The sequence below is a fragment of the Neofelis nebulosa genome, chromosome 18 (assembly GCF_028018385.1).
Source record: "Neofelis nebulosa isolate mNeoNeb1 chromosome 18, mNeoNeb1.pri, whole genome shotgun sequence".
NCBI lineage: Eukaryota > Metazoa > Chordata > Mammalia > Carnivora > Felidae > Neofelis > Neofelis nebulosa.
Window position 1 is genome coordinate 32,808,934 of NC_080799.1, and position 20,173 is coordinate 32,829,106.

Sequence of the window (20,173 nt, forward strand, 5' to 3'; positions counted from 1 at the left end):
AGAGAGAAAAGAAAAGAAAAGAAGAGAAAAGAAAAAAGAAACAAGAAACAAGAAAAAAGAAAAAAGAAAAGAAAAGAAAAATCTCAATAGAGAAGGAAGACACATAAAGCTAACCTAGTCCTGGCTAAGCATTTGGGAAATCATAAAACCCTGCTCTAAGGTAAAGCTGATCCCTAAGAAAGCAGACCTCTTAGCTCTTGGAACCCAGCCCAGCCACCCTGGGCCCAGGGCTGAACCGCTCTTTACAGATGGCGTTTGCACCAGATTTAACCACCAGGATGTGCTCCGGGGACGCCTTGCCTATGTCTATTTAAACAGGATGAAGACAGATGGATCCTGCGGTGGGCGGCAGGTCTCCAGCATTAACACAGCACTGCAAACACCTAGGGGGCAAAATGGTCTCACCTGCTGTGCTGGGCACAGAAGAACCAAATAGAACCAAAGCAGGAATAACTTTTGTTCCTTGTCAGAATGATGGCCACCTTTTAAGAGCTACCTGCTAAAAGCATTTCACCCCCGGAGTGGGGCCTGGACAAATGTCTAGTTTTCAGCTGTCTTCATTCCTTCCAGGGCTAAGGATGGTGCTATGGATTGAATGTTTACGTTCCCCCTCCCCCAAATCCAATATTAAAAAGCTAACCCTCAGGGCGCTTGCAGCCTGATGCAGGGCTCGAACTCATGAACTGTGAGACCATGACCTGAGCTGAAATTCAGAGTTGGATCCTTAACCAATTCAGCCACCCAGGTGTCCCAAGTTTCTGTATTTTAAAAGCCACCCAGGTAGGGGCGCCTGGGTGGCTCAGTCGGTTGAGCATCCGACTCTTGATTTCTGCTCAGGTCGTGATCCCAGGGTGGTGGGATTGCTCAGCATGGAACCCGCTTAAGCTTCTTTCTCTGTCTCTGTCTCTCTCGCTCTCTCTCTCTCTTCCTCTGCTCCTCTCCCCCTCTACGTGCTCTCTCTAAAATAAAATAAAATATAAAATAAAATAAAATAAAATAAGAGTTATAAAAACTGCCCAGTTTAGCCTGGGTGGCTTGGTCGGTTAGCGTCCGACTTCGGCTCAGGTCATGATCTCACGGTCCGTGAGTTCGAGCCCCGCGTCGGGCTCTGTGCTGACAGCTCAGAGCCTGGAGCCTGTTTCAGATTCTGTGTCTCCCTCTCTCTCTGCTCCTCACCTGTTCATGCTCTGTCTCTCTCTGTCTCAAAAATAAATAAACGTTAAAAAAAAATAAAAAAAAAACTGCCCAGTTTATGGTCTTTGTTATAGCAACCTGAGCAGACTAAACACAGGAAGAAAAACATGAGTTAAGGAAATACTGGTATGTCTCTTCCTCTGGTGATTATTGCGTCTTTCCCAAATTTCTCTCTGAGACCAGGATTATGGGGAGTGAGTGGTTTCACTTCTCAGCCCTGGAGACCACCAGGGGAAACTGGGAAGCACAAAGAGAGAAGATCTAAAGGAACATGGTCCACACTGCAATGACCCAGATTCTTAAAATAGGGCTCCACAAACCATTGCAGATGTCTTTCCTTTCTAAAAAAAATATGAAATGCCAATGGAATTTAACATATTTGGAAATTTACAAATAATTGTAGAGGGAAAGGCATGAACTTTTTAACCAGTCTAGATTCAAATCCCTTCTCTATGGACTAATGGGGCAAGATTTCCATCCCTCTGCTACACACACACACACACACACACACACACACACACAGTGCTTCATCTTACAGGGTTGTAGTGAGGATTGAATCAGATAAAACTCTTTCTCCTCAATTCTGAGGACATTTCTCCCCAACCTTTTTTTTCTTAAGTGTATTTATCTTGGGCCGGGGGGAGACAACAAATGGGGGAGGGGCAGAGGGTGAGAGAGAATCCCAAGCAGGCTCCTTACGGCTAGCATGGAGCCCGATGCGGGGCTCGATCTCACAAACCACGAGAGCATGACCTGAGCTGAAATCAAGTTGGACACTCAACCAACTGAGCCACCCAGACACCCCTCTCCCCAGCATTTTAACGTTCCTGAAGTTAGCATGCCTCTTCCCCCATCCCACAAATATATACCTTAACACAAATATCTAAGTACGATAATATTATCGGAGGACTTTTTTCGAGTGAAGAATTCTTTTTTCTTTGTTCCTCGGCTGTCCACTGTCACCTCCTCGTCCTTCCCTCACATCAGCCCTGTCCCCAATCCCTTCGCCCAGGTGGCCTATGGCAGCAACTTACTCTCCATCCTCCCACGTTGTTCTCCTACTAATAAGATCACATGCACGCACACGGGGATGCTACGTATTCTGTGTGCTAGAGAGAGAGACAGAGACGGAGACAGAATTTTGTTTTCCCAAAATTAGATCCGCTCACAGACATCTTCCTGGATCTCATTTTCCTCCCTCAACCTAACCCTGAAGACAACAATTCTTGCTCTACTGTTTGTCTTTTTGAAAGGCTCCAGCACATTTCACACTGGATGAACAATAATTCATGCAACTGCCCTTCTAGTGATGGGCTTTGTTTTTGTGTCCAGTGTCATTTTTTTATTTTTTATTTTTTTTATTTTTTATTTTTTTGCACATATGTCTTTGTATGCTGGTGTTTTTATTTCTGTTGGATGGAGTCCCAGGAGTCCAGGACTAGACCGCTAGGTCAAAGCATAGGAGCATTTTAAAGTTTAATATCCGGAAAGGCTGGAACACGCAACAGTTCTACCAGTAGCGTCTAAGACGGCTCTGTTCTCTGCACGAAATTAACGTGGCCATGTTTCTGTTGTTCCGGAAAGGCGTGAGGGACTATGAATAGTGTGCCCCCACCTCTGTGGATCCTAACAGTCAAGGAGATACGGCTTAAGTATAAAGTATCTAGCAAGCCTGCACCCATCGTGGCCTTGTCCGCCAGTAACCTTACCTACTCCTGCTATTTTGTATCCGATCCGAAATTCTTGCCTCTTTCCCTCAAAGCGGGAAAGCATGGCGAATCTAACTGCAGTATCAGGAACAAATGGTCTCAACCGGGAGACGGACAGGCAATTCAGACCAAGACTCCAGCTCGCTTGATTCTTTAGTCTGACGATTTCGAAGGTTATTAAATCATTTGCACCTCGGTCTTTGTGGATTAACAGCCACCTAGTTCGGCAACTATTGATTGAGTGAGAGGCTTCTCGGTGCTGGCCAATTTGGCAGATGCCAGGTGTTCAGCACCGAGCAGCAAATATGACACCCAGGGTTTCTGTGGTCGTTGTTCTCGGAGACAGAATCATCGCACTGCACTCGGATTTGCCCAGAAAATGTGGTTTGACCCTATTAGGAGTCGTCTTCTCAAGGGCTTTCAAAAATACACATATAGCAAAACAACTTAATTCATTTCTGGGCAACATTGAGCTCAGAGGGCACTGGGTCAGCACATTGAGCTGAATCCTGTTTCTGAAGGACGTAAAGGACATTATCTCTTGGTCCTTTGGTTTGGCATCACGGGACACAGGGACTGCTCCCAGTAGACCCCCTTCTTTCAGCTTGGTTGCGGTATAATTGACTGATAACATTGTAAGATCTTTAAATTTTGTTTTAGGCTTATTTATTTTTGAGAGAGACAGAGCACGAACAGAGGAGGGGCAGAGAGAGAGACACAATCTGAAGCAGGCTCCACACTGAGTTATCAGCGCAGAGCCCGACATAGGGCTCGAACCCACAAGCTGTGAGATCATGACCTGAGTTGATGTCGGATGCTCAACAGACTGAGCCACCCAGGCGCCCCTGTAAGATATTTAAAGTATACATCGTGACGATTTGTCACAGGGATACCTGTGGAAGGACTCCTACTACCTGGTAATTAACACATCCATCACCTCACGTATTTATCTTGTATGTGTGAGAAAATGTTAGTTCTCCTCTCTTAGAAATGTTCAATGATAGGATACAGTATTATCAACTGTAGTCACCACATTTTACATCAGATCCTCAGAACTCGCTCATCTTATAACTCGCTAGTTTGTACCCTTTCTACTAACATCTATTTCCGTCATCCTCCAGCCCCTGAGCAACCACGTCCCTGGTCTCATAGGAACGTTTCTATGAGCTTGACTTTTTATTCTTTTTCTTTTTTTAGATTCCACATATAAGTGATATCATGCAACATCGTCTGATTTCTTTTACTTATCACCATGCCCTCAAGGACCATCATGTTGTCACAAATGGAAAATGGCAGGATTTCTTCCTTTCTCCTGGTTAAATAACATTGCGCGCGCTCTCTCTCTCTCTTCTATATATACGTACTGAATGGATGAGGGAATCAATGGATAGATGGACAAATGGGTGAATGAAAGATCTCCCTGTTTGGGAATTTCAAATGAACAGAATAATTAGCGTCACACATTTTCCAGTTTGGATGTTATGGAATCTAGACCTACTTCTTACCATTGGTAATGCAGTCATTCGTTGTTCATTCAAATACAAATGCCCCTAGAAACCCTGCTCTAGTGCAGACAGCCTGGACTGTTCGGTCCTTGTTCAGTCCCTCCTGGCTGTACCCTTCCCTGGGGTGAGTCCTTCGCCTGTTTACCCACACCCAAAGGAGCAGGACGGTTCCAGCTCTTGGCTGTTTCTTGTAAAGAGTAAATGGAAAAAAACCAGGAAAAATATAGATTAGAAAGTGCTGTACACACGTCGGGGGTCACTATTCTCCCCATACCCACAATCCCCGGACCTCTTGAAGCCCTACTCCAAGTGAGAATGGGCAGGACTGATTACAATATATTTAATTCCTATGACCCCAGGCTAACCATACTGCTGTTGCCTGCTTGTCACATGGCCTGCCCTTACAAGACCCCCCCCTCCTCGTCCCCCTCTGTAATCAACTGCTGCTGTCTCCTCCCTTCAGGATATCTGCCTGGCCCCTTCCTCCACACCCACTGCCACTGCTTTACATCCCAGCTCGTGTGACCTCATGATCAGATGATTCCAGAACCCTCCTGGTTGGTCTTCTTACCCCCGCGGTCCTTGCCCTGCCATGGTACAACCACTGCCAGACAAGTCTTCCTAAACTGCTACTTTCTTTACCTCTATCCCTTGCCCTGCTTCAGACACCTGTCATGTTTCATCCGGCCACGTCTAGTGACCCTGCTCAATCAACCTCACGCCTCATGACTCCTCTGACTCAGCCAAGGTCATGCATGCCTCCAGCAGCCGCCACACGCTTTGTCGCCCCCATTCCTTTCCAAGGCTGGTCCACCCACTGTGGCTTCCCTCTTTCTCCCCGGTTGTCTAAATATACCCAGGCATGGCTCACTTTATGTCCTGTTCTATCAACACCATCTCTCCATTTACCGTGTGCTCTGTGCCAAGGGCTTTCACATATTTTCTCTTTGGATCTTCTCCATTACCCTATGAGGCGGGTCCTGTTATGATCTCCATTAAATAGATAACAAGACTGAACTTCAGAGAGGTTAAGTAAGCAGCCCAGAGTCTCACAGCTAAGGAGGCCTAAAGCCAGGACTCAAATGGAGGCAAAGCCTCCACTCCCAAACAGCACACTACTCTGCCCCTAAAGTGTCCAGGTTTTTCCGGATCACCCAAAGGAGGCCTTTGTCTGGGAAAAGCTACACTTCTTCCTCGCCACAGAAACGCTCTTCCTACTGAATTTCCAGGAATGCATTCTGTAGTCACCACATTCGCTCCCCTTTCACCCTGAATGCCCTGGGAAGTAGTGAGATGTAGTCCTCGAGTGTCCAAGGGACAAGTGTGTAATGGAAAAGGAAATTAATCAGCCAGAGAACAGAATCAATACTAAGAAACATGAAGACGTACTAGAAACACTAATGGACCTTATCTGCCTGAATTAATGGCAGCCCCAACCAATCCTAGGAAGGCAGTAGGACGGAGTCACCATGCTTGGGTTCAAGTTCCAGCTCTGACACCCATTAGCAGAGTGACACTGGGCGAGTCGCTTAACCTCTCTGAGCCTCGGTTTCCTCATCTGTAAAAAGCCAAAAATATCTCCATGTACCTCACATCCTGGGGTGTTTCATGCAGCCGGCACACGGGAAGTGCCCAGGGCATGGTATTTGTTACAATCATTCCCTTCTACTTCCCTTAGAAAAATTCTTTCTTTTCTCCTTTAATGGTCCCTGTATATAGAGGCATTGTAATTAAAAAATAATTTTTAGCAAGTCTGACTCTAATTCATTCAAACAAACGTATTCTAGGAGTCTGGTCCTTAGCCGCCCCATTTGGACCCTGCGGGAAAGTTTTGTCTCAATGGGGAGTTGAGCCTTCTACATCGAGCCTTCTATGGACTTATCCCTGGATTGCCGAGGGCACTCACTTCCTGCTCTGCTCTGGCCTCCCTCAGGCGTTCAGACCCTAGCAAGCATTACTAATACAGTTCCTAGGTCACAGGTGCTGTCTCATGTCTGTGTCTCTTCACAGGGGCTGTTCCCTCTGCCTGGAATGCTGTTCCTCTGAATCAATGATGAGATACTGTTTATCTTTTCAGGCTACTTCAAGACCCACTATTGGGGCGCCTGGGTGGCTCAGTCGGTTGGGCGTCCAACTTCGGCTCAGGTTGTGATCTCACGGTTTGTGGGTTCGCGCCCCACGTCAGGCTCTCTGCTGTCAATGCAGAGCCCATTTTGGATCTTCTGTCTCCCTCTCTTTCTGCCCCTCCCCCGCTCTCTCACTGTCACAAAAATAAATAAACATTTTTTTTTTTAATTTATAAAAAGAAAAAAAAAAGAACCACTTTTACTCTGAGACCCCAGAACCATCCCTCGGTGCTACCACTTAAACTTAGTATATGTTTTGTGCTGTTATATGAATATACCTGTATATTAAATATACCTCTTTTAATTTTGCTTTTTAAAACCAATTTAATAACACAATTTTTATTGGGGCAAAACACATATAAAATATGCTATCTTAGCCATTTCAAAGCGTATTTCAAAGTGTACAGATGCGCGGTATTAAGTACACTCCCATTTGTCAGAGGAGGAAACTAAGGTCTAGGGAAGGTAGGCGACGTGTCGAAGATCACAAGGCAAGAAGTAGCAGAGGGAGGCCCGGAACACAGGCAGCCAGAGAGCTCTTTAAGGGTGGGGTCTGTATATGCCAACTAATTTGGATGTAAATTAAGAAAAATAAAATTAAAAAAAAAAATAAGGGTGGGGTCTGGGTCTTTATCCTCTCTGTACCTCTGAAGGTAGCACACAGTAGGGGCTCAAGCCTGTGAGGAAGTGACCAGTGCAGGAGTGAAGGCACGGCATGGTCAGCACCCCTGGGGGCTTTGGGAGCGCTGACCTGAGTGGCTAGGCCAAAGAGCCTCTGCCTGTGCTGCTGGTCTCTAACCTGCAGGCTCATCCAGGTAGCAGATGATTCACATCAGTGAACCAGGCAGACCCTGAACCCTAGGACGCAAGAGCCAAGGGGAAAGAAAAAGGTGGGGGGAGGGAGGGTCCCTAGTGCATGGACCCTGCCCCTTGGGATTTCCACCTCCCTGTCTGGGGCCGGGAGCTCACCTGAAGGTGAGCTCACCTGAAGGGAGCTCGCCCTTCTCTCCTCTTGTCACCAGCGGAAACCCTGCTTAGCCTTCAGGCCCAGGGCTAGCACCCCTTGCTGTCGCTCTGGGGTCCCCCAGGAAGAGCTGACCTCTTCTTCCTTTTGTTTCCCCACTGTCCCTTCGGAGCGTTTGTTTCGTTTTACTGGCATTACAAATCATGCTGTTCATTACATCTGTGTCTCCACACTCCCCAAATCCGTAAGCTTCTTAAGGGTGGGGGCATATAACACCATGCTAGGGATAACAGACACTGGCAAGGACCATTTACAGTCACGGAGGGCTCGAATCAGGCTCCAGCCCAGCCACATACCAGCTTTGTGACCTTTGGCAAGTTTCTTAACCTCCTGAAGCCTTGATGTCCCCATCTGTAAAAAGGGAATAAGAATCCAGCTGACTGGGCGCCTGGATGGCTCAGTGGGTTAAGCCTCCGACGTCGGCTCAGGTCATGATCTCACGGTTTGTGGGTTCGAGCCCTGCGTTGGGCTCTGTGCTGACAGCTTGGAGTCTAGAGCCTGCTTCGGATTGTATCTCCCTCTCTCTCTGCCCCTCCCCCACTCACACTGTGTGTGTGTGTGTGTGTGTGTGTGTGTGTGTGTGTGTGTAAAAAATAAGTAAACACTAAAAAAATTAAAAAAAAAAAAAAAAGAATCCGGCTGACTTAATAGAGTTATTGCAAGAATTGAATAAGCCCAAGTTGACAGCTAGAACTCATTAACTACTATTATTATTAATAAGTCTTTAATAACGAATCAGACCAAGAACAGGCACAAATAGTTTTTCCTTCAGTTAACACCTAACAAGGAAATGCAGGGGCGCCTGGGTGGCTCAGTCGGTTGAGCGTCCGACTTCGGCTCAGGTCAAGATCTCGCGGTCCGTGAGTTCAAGCCCCACATCGGGCTCTGGGCTGATGGCTCAGAGCCTGGAGCCTGCTTCCGATTCTGTGTCTCCCTCTCTCTCTGCCCCTCCCCTGTTCATGCTCTGTCTCTCTCTGTCTCAAAAATAAATAAACATTAAAAAAAAATTAAAAAAAAAAAAAGGAAATGCAAAAATGAAACAATGGTATGAACAAACAAGAAACATAAATAACTAGGTTTGTTCTAAGCACACACTAGATACTAGGACGTTCGTAATCTCCCGCGTTCCTGGCAACAGTTCCCACGGCAAGTTACACAGTCCGCTGCCCATCCAGCATATCCCAGAGACTGTCGCATCTCCTAAACCTTAACCAGCAGTGTGGACCCCCGGAAGACATCCCAAGCTGCCCCTACCCCTTGTCATACCTTTCACACTCAAGGAAATTCCTACCACTGATACATGGGATTGATTAGGAAAGACTCAGGACTACAGCAAAGGACAATTGCATTGACGCCCCTCACCTGCCCCCTGTCGTCATATTCTCCATCCAGGAGCTGATGTGACCTTCGAAAATCAAAACCCACCTCATGTTAGCTTCCTGCTTAACACTCTGCCCCAGTTCTCCTGCAATGGGAATAAATTCTGTACTTTTTTTTTTTTTGTAACCACGATCTACAAGACACTAACTACCCAGTGTGGCTCCTCTCTGATCCATCTCCATTCTCTTCCCTGACGCTCTGAGTGCCAGCCTTCCTGGCCATCTGTCTCTTCCTCTAGTCTGTCTCTTCCTCTAACGTAGGAAGGTCCTTTGCATTTGATCAATGACATTTACAAATATATCTCTTTCATAGAGAAGCATTTCCTGACCATGAGATGGAAAAATCCCTCCCCTATTAATTTGCGTGACACTTACCATTTGAACTACAATATTTGTTTGCCTAGGTATTATCTGACTCCTTCACTTCCCTGAATAGAAGCTCCCTGTGGTCAGGAACCTTGTCTGTCTTGTTCGATGCTGTATCCGTAGCCCCTAGAACACCTCCTGGCACTCACAAAACACTCAATACCTATTTATTGAATGAATAAATGGTTGGGGGGGGGGGCAGGGAGCAGATTACAGTCATTTTTCACTTTTATATCTCAGATGAATTTGAATTTTTTATAAAGTGCACATACTATTCTGTAATTAGAAATAACGCCAGAACAAAATAAAATGGGAGATAATGAAATTAGCATATTTAATCAGACAGATGAAAGGAACACAAACCGTTCCCAAAAATTGATTATGTGGATTGCTCGCAATCCATATTATTTCAGTCGCCACACTGTTTATGAAACCAGAGACATTGGCCAGTGTAACGATCTGCTTGCTAGCCAGACTAGCAAGACTTTTATTAAACAATCGTCACCTCCTCTGGTGATTGAGTTTTCCACTTTATTCCAATCCCCTACCCTCAGCACTTTTATTTCTACCTCTGTGCTTCTGGCAATGCTGTTACCTCTCAGGGCATTTCCTCCCATCCTGTGCCACCCTCCCCCCCAACCCCACATTTCCCCTGTCCAAAATCTCCATCACCCTTTATGGTACATTCAAATCTATCAAGAAATGGCTACAACCACAGCCGACTGTGCGTTTTAAAAAAGCTCCATGCTTTTTCAAAAGTCACCTTGTCTTTGTGTCTCCCTCAATTAATTACAGTTGGTGGAAAGCAATATTTTTATACATCTCACCACAATGAAATGTCACTATCCATTTTCCAACTGAGTAAAAAGAAAAAAAAACACACAAAGAAAACAATACCTCACTGCTAATGGAAAAATGCTGTCTAAGGTGGATAGGGGCAATTGCTTGGAATCCTTCTCGAAGGAAAAAACGCCAGGTGGTTTTCGAGGGTTCGAAAGTCATTCCCTCCTGCATTCCCATGAGGAGGAAGCTGGTAGATACACAACTGTCTGCAATTTACAAAGCAACGGACCCAAGAAAGAACTGACTGGTTAGCTTGGAATAATTTTCTCCAATGCTATCGGGCGCCATCCGCTCATGTCCTGTTATGACGACCATTCAGCACGGACTGAGCGCTTACAGGGTGCCAGGCTCTGTGCTAAATGCATTATATACACTATCTCGTTTAATCCTCCTGACAGCCCCAAGTGGTCATTATAATTATTATCCTGTTGGGGGAGGTTATGGAGAGGACATGAACGCCATTTGACCCGAGAGCCCGCCCGGGAGCAAGTGGAGACTCCTCACCCCCCTCGCTTGTCCTTGAAATGTACAAGTATTCCCCCAGCCGGAGCCACTCCAAGGACACAGCTACGGAGACCATCTGGAAGTATACGTGACTGAACCCTGTTCTGGCCTCTATAAAAACTTTTAATATTCTGGCAAGCAGGTACAGAGGTCTACTCCTCTCGCAGCCACCTATACATTTTCTTGTTTATTACACCTGCCACCTACCCATCAAGAACGGTCCCTTTCTTGTCTCTCCGTGTATGGGGGGCCAGTTTCAAATTTCACCCGGGGAAGCTCTCAAGATCTCGAACCAACATATCCCCATTTTACAGATGAGGTAACTGACACACAGAGAGGTTCAACAATTTCCCAGCGTGTCAAAGCAACAAAGTGTTAGAGCTGGTTTGGAGCCATTTAACCTGATTTCAAAACTCTCATTCTTTGCTACTAAACTATACACATCTTCTACCTAAAAACAATAATTAAAATAGGGTGCCTGGGTAGCTCAGTCGGTTAAGCCTCCTACTCTTGATTTCGGGTCAGGTCATGATCTCCTGGTTCGTGAGACTGAGCCCCACATCGGGCTCTGGGCAGAGCGTGGAGCCTGCTTGGAACTCTCTCTCTCCCTCTCCCTGCCCCTCCCCTGCTCGTACTCTCTCTGTGTCTCAAAATAAATAAATAAACATTATTAAACAAGTTAAAGATAGCAGTTAATACCACCTACACTGAAAATGACAGGTTCTGCAATCCTTTCTTCCTTTTTCCAACGCAGGGCTTGAACTCATAACCCCAAGATGGAGAGTCGCATGCTCTACCAACTGAGCCAGCCAGGCACCCCAAGCTCAGCTCCTTTTTATTTTTTAATGTTTATTTATTTTTGAGAGAGAGAGAGAGAGACAGAGTGCAAGCGGGGGAGGGGCTGAGACAGAAAGAGGGAGACATAGAATCCAAAGCAGGCTCCAAGCTCTGAGCTGTCAGCACAAAGCCCAGCGCGGCGCTCGAACTCACAAACTGCAGGATCATGACCTGAGTGGGAGTCGGACGCTTAACCAACTGAGCCACCCAAGTGCCCCAAGCTTAGCTTCTTTTTAATGGGCCCTTGTTTCCCCACCAGCATTTCACGCATTACAACTTACGTTGGCTTGGCAATATTTATTCCACAGAATCAATAGCACTAATTTTCACACTTCATTAATAAATAAATGGCGGTCGCAGATGTTATAGTTATGAATCCATAGATCCCAGGGAAGTTGAGAGGGAGTTAAAAAAAAAAAAAAAAAGCTACTTGGATCAAAATAGGCCAGGGTCCAGACAAGAGTTCAGAGGTCAAAACTCTTTAAAGGTAACGATCCCAGATTTAAGAATCAAAATGGGGACCCTGGATCAGTGTCTTAAGAAGATTTCAAGTTTGGATAGGTAGGGCGGGAGGAAGCAGATTTGGGGATCCAGGGAAAAGGAGATGAGATACTGTGGTTTGTATGTGAATAGGAAGCAAAAGTCAGAGTCTTTGATGGCTTGGAACACAGGAGATGAGAAAGCCTTTCTGCCCAGCTGTTAACAGTTTGCAGCCTAAGATTCAGAAGGATAAAATTTCAGGAGCTAACATGCTATCAACTGGGGATTCAGTGCAATTTTTCTGTACATTTGAAAACTGTCCCAGTAAAACAGTGAGAAAATAAAGAGCTGTAAGAGAACTATTAGGCAACTGACCGACGCGGCAGTTTGAGTTCAGAGTGCTGCTGTGTGGAGTTCCTTGCAAAGAATGAAAGCAGGAGCTTTCTACAGATGCAGTAATAAAATAATCGGAGCAACCAACATGTATTGAGCACTTACCTTGAGCGCTACATACATCTTCTTGAGTATTCACAGTTCAGCTATAAAGTAGGTATTATTATCATCTCCATTGCACAGAACAGAGGCAGAGTAAGGCTTAGTAAGGCTGCCTAAACTCACATAGCCAAGCAGGGGCAGAGCCAGCATTCAAACACAGGGCTTATTTGAATACAGCTTCTACTCTGCAAGGACCCGGCATTCTTTCAAGGCCACTGAGAGCTCCAGAGACCAACAGGGTGGCCACATATTCGTAAAATCACCGTATATGTTCTGGGACTCTCTCAACAGATGTAGAAATCTTCCCGAAACTGGGAAAGCAATAAACCCTCATGTGAAAAGCAGAAAGGGGCTCTGGGGTCTGACAAAGCTGGGTTCAGATCCTGGCTCTGAAGTCTAAATGTCACAGCACCTCACAAGCCCCAGTTTTTCCATCTATGGAAGGGAAGTTATAACAGTCACCTCAGGAGGATGTTGGGGGATTGAATGAGACAGTGCCTTTAAAGTTCTTGCATGGCAATCTATCAATAAAAGGCAGCCATTGTGGGAATTATCCTGAGCTTGTGGGAAGCAGAGACCCTCAGCCTTGGTGTCACGCCAAAGCACCAAAGCCAAAGGGTTTTCAAAGCCCGAAACAGGAGGAAGGACCCAGATTTTAAAAGGACCAAGAAAAGGAAAGAGGTTGGAATACTATGGGTTCCAGGAGCAGCAAGACATTTGACTGTGATTTCAACTTGAACCCTTGAGAACCAGAATACAGTTGAGCCATTCTAGGAAGATTTTCTGAATTTGTAATGACAGGTATGGAGAAAGGGGACACACACACACACACACACACACACACACACACACACATATGATCTTCTACCCGGTCAAAAAAAAAAAAAAAAAGAGCACATTCACAATACTTTGGTCCAACACAGCTGAGCGTGGTTACCCAGAGCCAAAGCAGGAAGCTGAGGGTCCTTGAGAAGGGGGAGAAGCCCTTCCCTGCCCGGCAGGAGGCACCATGCTGGGCAAGCAAGGCAAGGGCAGGGGCACCGGGAAGAGCCCCGGGTTTGCAGGGAGGACTGGTGACCCTGGAGCCCTTGTGGCTGCCTGTATACTTTGAACGCACGAGTTTCAACCACTGCGTCCTATTAATTAAAAACAAAACACCCTTCGCTTGTTTGTAGACGTTGTTGACACCAAAACACCGTGGGGAGACTCAGCAAATAATATCGGCCCGTTTCAGAAGCGCCTTCTAGGATTGTACCCACACCAAAGACTGAATGAGTCAAGGGGGAAAGGGGAAGGGTGTGCACAGGGTTAACCTTCCCCTAACCCCTTCCCTCCCACCCGCGACCCAGGACAAGGCGGGGGAATAAACGCTGGGAATTTCAGCTGTGCCCTGAACCTCGCGCCGGGGGGAGAAACACGGCAGAAACCCAGCGGACACTCCCCCCTCTCCAGGGACGTGGGAGCTTTCCAGGTTGGTCCAACGGCTACCAGCGTCCTGGCGCATCCTGGGCGGGGAACCGACTCTCCTCTCTCGGCTGCGGATAAGACCCTACTTTCCAAGACCAGCTGCGAGCTAACGGATCCGGGACTACCGAGTCCACCCCAGGCTCCCGGCTTGCTGCCTCGCGATTTCCCGAGCCTCCCGGTGAAGCCCCAGCCGGAGGGTCCCCCTTTTGTTCGCGGGAGAGCGCGTCGCTGCGCCGCGCTGCGCATCCCACCGCCCCCCGCCCCCCGCGCCGAAAGCCCCGCTGCGGGGGCGCTCCCCTTGGTCCGCTCCCCGCTCTCCCCGCGCTCCCGCGACCCCCAGCGCCGGCGCACGGCTCCCCAACTGTGCCCCCCTTCCAGCCGAGTACTCACTTCTCCCCAGTCCCTCCGCGGTCCACGCCGTCTGCTCCACCGCCCCATACCGCCTCAGAGGCTTCTCGGTTTCCAGATGGGTGGACAAAGATTGCTTTAACTCCATCCCTGATCCCCGCGGGCAGGTCGACGGGTCCCCCTTTACTCCATCCCCGCCGCGGGCTGCAGGGAGGGAGGCGGCTCCAGCCAGCAGCGTTTTAAGGGGCCGGGCGCTCGTGACGCTGCTCCATCTCTTCCGCCGCCAGGGCCGGGGAGCGCGGACTGGTACCCAGAAGGCGGAGGGATGCAGGACGCATGCGCAATGGGGGTGGGAGGGGGGGCTTGGGGGCTGGGCAGGGAGAAAAGGGGGCAGATGATAACTCTAAGAAGAACAACAAAAACAACAACTAAAATAGAACCAACTCAAAGGAAGTAAAAACAAGGCCGCTGCCCCAGCTGGAGCCGGTGGTGACGCCTGGCCTGGGCACCGTGCGCAGCTTGTGATCTGTCGTCGGGCTGCTGGATTTTGAGTGGGATTTGTGAGCGCGTCTCTAGCTGTGGGCGATGGATCCATCTTTGTCGGGAGTGTGCAGAATCCTGAGCGTGGACCTGAGCGCATTTTTGTGAGAATCTCTTGTGATTCGCTTCTGCGTGGATAACTTGAATATGAAATGGAACAGTCTTGTTATGAGGGTGCCTGTGTGGACACGGTATGTGTTTGCATGAACTTGAGAGAGGCACGAAAGTATTTTGTTTTTTTTTTAATTTTTTTTTTTTATTTATTTTTGGGACAGAGAGAGGCAGAGCATGAACGGGGGAGGGGCAGAGAGAGAGGGAGACACAGAATCGGAAACAGGCTCCAGGCTCTGAGCCATCAGCCCAGAGCCTGACGCGGGGCTCGAACTCACGGACCGCGAGATCGTGACCTGGCTGAAGTCGGACGCTTAACCGACTGCGCCACCCAGGCGCCCCGGCAGGAACGTATTTTGGACACAATGATAACAAAGCTGTTTGGAACAGGGGTCTTTACTTCCCAGAAACTCGGGGGGCGGGGTGGGTATCTTACTAACAAAGCATGGCAGTATTAAAAGTACAAAGTAAAATGACCAGCTAGATTGATAAAAATTAATAACAGGTATTGAACGATGGCTAGGTGGTAAACAGTTCCTAACAACTGTGTGAAAAAGATGCTATTTCGTTGGCCTTGTTTTACAGAGGATGAAACTGAGTTGCAAAAAGATTATTTGCCCCAAGTCCCACACTTACCAAGTAGCCTGGTCAGCAATTGAATCCAGACTCAGTTTCTTTATTATACTGGCTCCTTAGATTGATATGGGGTGGGTTTTTTTGGTTTTTTGTGTGTTTTTTTTGTTTTGTTTTGTTTTGTTTTGTTTTGTTTTGTTTTTTTTGTATGGTAGGAGTTGGAAAAGGCGCTATAGGATATAAGGTATTTGTTGTTTGGTGTTGCTTTTAAGATGTCATATGGGGCAACTTTTGGTATCCCCATGGTTTGTGGAAGTGTAGAATGGCTCAGATGTTTAAGAAAATTATTTGGCCACCTGTAGTAAGTGTCCTTAAAAAGTTACTATCAATAACGAACTTCTAAATAGCCCATGAGAGAAAACGGAAATAACAATGAGAATCATAAAATATTTAGAGCTGAACAACCATGAGAGTACCACATATCAAAACTTGTAAGTTTTTTTTTTTTTAATTTTTTTTTCAACGTTTTTTATTTATTTTGGGGACAGAGAGAGACAGAGCATGAACAGGGGAGGGGCAGAGAGAGAGGGAGACACAGAATCGGAAACAGGCTCCAGGCTCCGAGCTGTCAGCACAGAGCCCGACGCGGGGCTCGAACTCACGGACCGCGAGATCGTGACCTGGCTGAAGTCGGCCGCTTAACCGACTGCGCCACCCAGGTGCCCCAAAACTTGTAAGTTTTGATAGAAGTAATGTATAGCCCTAAATACATGCATTAAAAAATGTAAGACTAAAAGTAAGTGGGTTAGGGGTGCCTTGGGTGGTTCAGTTGGTTAGTGTCTAACTCTTGGTTTCAGCTCAGGTCATGATCTCACAGTTCATGAGTTCGAGCCCCACCTTGGGCTCTGTGCTGACAGCAAGGAGCCTGCTTGGGATTTTCTCTCTCCCTCTCTCTCTGCCCCTCCCCTGCTTGCTCTCTCTCCCTCTCTCTAAATAAATAAACTTAAAAAAAATAAAATTAAATTAAGTGGGTTAGGATGAATGGATAAACAAAACATGGCCTATGCGTACGGTGGAATACTATCCAGCCCTTAAAAAAGGAAGGATGAACCTTGAGGACATTATGCTAAGGGAAGTAAGCCAGTCACAAAAAGACAGGTACTGTGTGATTCCACTCACATGGCATATTTACAGCGGTCAACTATCATAGAGGAAAGAAAGTAGAATGGTGGCTGGGGAGGAAACAATAGAGATTTATTGTTTAATGGGCATAGATTTGCAGTTTTATAAGATGAAAAGAATTTTAGGGATGGAGGGTGGTGATGGCTGCACAAAAACTTGATGAATTTATTTATTTATTTTTTAATGTTTTTAATGTTTATTTATTTTTGAGACAGAGAGACACAGCATGAGCAGGGAAGGGGCAGAGAGAGAGGGAGATACAGAATGTGAAGCAGGCTCCAGGCTCTGAGCTGTCAGCACAGAGCCTGGCGCGGGGCTCGAACCCACGAACTGTGAGATCATGACCTGAACCGAAGTCGGACGCTTAACCGACTGAGCCACCCAGGTGCCCCAAAACTTGATGAATTTAATACCACTGACTTACACACTTAAAAATGGTAAAATGGTTTTTAAAAAGCGGATTAAGTGTTCAACTGAAAAGACTTTAATAAAAAAGAACAGGTAAAACCTGTGAAGAAGAAAAAAGAAAATAATAATCATAATAGCACAAATTAAAGAAACAGAAAACCAAGAAGCAATAGGGAAGATCTGCAAAACCAAAACTAATTCCTCGGGTTGAGGGAGGGGAATGGAATACTGATAAAGAAGTCAAACCTCTCAAGACTCACCAGAATAGGCACCCATGAGTAACATTAGGAATGAAAAAGGACACATAATACAAATACAGGAAGGTTTTTTTAAACTGGTTGAAATAGATAACTTTCCTTTTTTTGAGGGGCAGAGAGAGAGGGAGACACAGAATCCGAAGCAGGTTCCAGGCTCTGAGCTGTCAGCACAGAGCCCGATGCGGGGCTCGAACTCACAAACCACGAGATCGTGACCTGAGCTGAAGTCCGACACTTAACTGACTGAGCCACCCAGATGCCCCAAAATAGATAACTTTAAGTAGCAAACTACTAAAATGTATTTAAGAAATAAAAAACGAGTTAATAGTCATTAGAAAAACTGAATTCTTAATAAAAAAATTTATTTTTCTCCTCAGTCCCAAAAAGGCATCAGGCCCAAACAGTTCTGTAGGTGAACTTAAATAAAATAACAGATAGTCCTTATTTCATAAAAATTGTTTCAGAGCTCATTTAATGAGGACAATATATGACCTTGATATCAAAACTAGATTAAAATGGCACAGTAAAAGAATTCTAGGGGTGCCTGGGTGGCTCAGTCGGTTAGACGTCTGACTTTGCCTTGGGTCATGATCTCACAGTCCATAGGTTTGAGCTCCATATCGGGCTCAGTGCTGACAGCTCAAAGCCTGGAGCCTGCTTCAGATTCTGTGTCTCTCTCTCTCTCTGCCCCTCCCCCACTCACACTCTGTCTCTGTCTCTGTCTCTCTCTCAAAAATAAATACATGTTAAAAAAAATTTTTAAAGAATTCTAGAATGAACTCACCTATAAACACAGGTACAAAACCTCTAAATATCAAAATACATCATGAACATTCCCAAGATGTAGTAATGACCCAATATCGGAAAATATATTGATATAATATACCATATTAACAGATTAAAAGAAAAAACTGATTACCTTAATGGATACAGAAAAAGCATTTGAAAAATTAGTAATCATATCTATCTTTTTTTCCCCTTACAATTAAGAATAGAAGATCATTTCCTTAACCTTCTAGAGAGTAAGTATCAAAAGCCAACAGCAAACATTACACTTACTGTTGAACCTCTGTGTCTGATCATTAAGGTCAGGAACAAAGCAAGGATGCTTACCATCCCCACTCTGGGAGATCCCAACCACATTAGGCAGGAAAAATAAATGAATCATTAGAATTGAAACACAAGAAACAAAAGTTTCTTCTTCAGATACTATAATTGCCTCTCTAAAAATGCAAACAGGTCTACATATAAGCTATTAAAATTAATAAGACCTGGGGCGCCTGGGTGGCTCAATCGGTTAAGCGTCCGACTTCGGCTCAGGTCATGATCTCACGGTCCGTGAGTTCGAGCCCCGCGTCAGGCTCTGTGCTGACAGCTCAGAGCCTGGAGCCTGTTTCAGATTCTGTGTCTCCCTCTCTCTCTGCCCCTCCCCTGTTCGTGCTCTGTCTCTCTCTGTCTCAAAAATAAATAAATGTTAAAAAAAATTAAAAAAAAATAAAATAAAATTAATAAGACCAAGTTTTTGGAAACAAGATAAACATACATAAAGAGTAATATTTCTGAACATTATTAATCAAAGTTAAAGATATAACATAATACCAAAAAAAAAAACCCCACAAACCTTTAAGGAGAAAACTATTATTTTGTGTCAACTGGGACAATTAATGAATGAATTAAGTTTATGTTGCATTATTCAGCACCAGAAAAAAAGTGAAGAGATAGATATGTGATGTTCAAGGGTACAAAAGAATCAGTCTCATGAAGATGGCAATTCTCTTCAGTTGCAATTGTATTTGAAATCTCAGAAGGGAGTAGGACTTTAAAATCAACTTGGCAAGCTGACCCTAAAATTACATGGAAGAACCAAGGGCAATGGGGAGCCTGTGTGGCTTAGTCAGAGAACATTCAACTCTTGATCTTGGCTTGGGTCATGATCCCAGGGTTGTGGGATTGAGCCCCACATCAGGCTCCATGCTAAGCTTCCTCCTCTGTCCCTCCCCCATTCATGTGCACTCTCTCTTTCTTAAATAAAAAAATAACAATAATAAAATAAAATAAATCTAAGCGCTAGGAATAGGCAAGACAATGGTGAGGAAAATGAACAGGCAGGAAGAACATAGCTAGCATATACCGAAAATCGAGAGCCCCCAAATAGACCCACATGTGTTTGGAAAGCTGGTCTTATGACAGAGGAGGTATTCCGAATCAGTATAGAAAGGATAGGCCATTTCCTAAGTGGTAGTGAGATAATGGAAAACTAAAATAAAAATGTCGCCCTTGTACTTTCTATCATATATACACACAAACTCCAGGTCAATTAAACACCTGAATGAGAAAAAGCAAAATGTTTAAAATGAGTAGGTCATATAGAAGAATGTCTTTATTCCCTTGCAGTGGAAAGATATGTTCATTAAGACCCTGAAACACAAACCTTCAAGAAAACTATTAAGTTTGACTCTATTAATTTTTTTTATTGAGGTGAAATTCACGTAAGCTGAAGTTAACCATTTTAAAGTGAATAACTCAGTAGTATTGTCCTTTCACAGGGTTGTACCATCACCCCATCTATCTAGTTCCCAGACATTTCATTACCTTTTAAGGAGACCCCCGTGCCCATTAAGTAGTAATCCCATATTTCCCTTCCCTCCAGTTCCTGGCAACCACCAATCCTTTCTTTCTCTGTGAATTTACCTGTTCGGGACATTTCGTATGAATGGAATCGTATGCTCTGACTTTCTGTGTCCGTCTTCTTTCGCTTACGATGCTGTTTTCAAGATGCGTCCATGTAGCATGTATCAGTAATTCACTCCTTTTAATGGCCGAGT

The 20,173-nt window shown here is 45.6% G+C and overlaps 1 protein-coding gene across 1 annotated transcript in view; it reads right to left on the bottom strand.

The window, feature by feature from the left end:
- BMERB1 (bMERB domain containing 1) overlaps nucleotides 1-14,589 on the bottom strand; it is a 120,850-nt gene extending 106,261 nt beyond the window's left edge. The window contains exon 1 of the mRNA XM_058711925.1: nucleotides 14,320-14,589. Coding sequence (XP_058567908.1) covers nucleotides 14,320-14,425 — 106 coding nt within the window. The 5' untranslated portion in view covers nucleotides 14,426-14,589. The remainder of the gene's footprint in view (nucleotides 1-14,319) is intronic.
- Nucleotides 14,590-20,173: the final 5,584 nt, after the last annotated feature.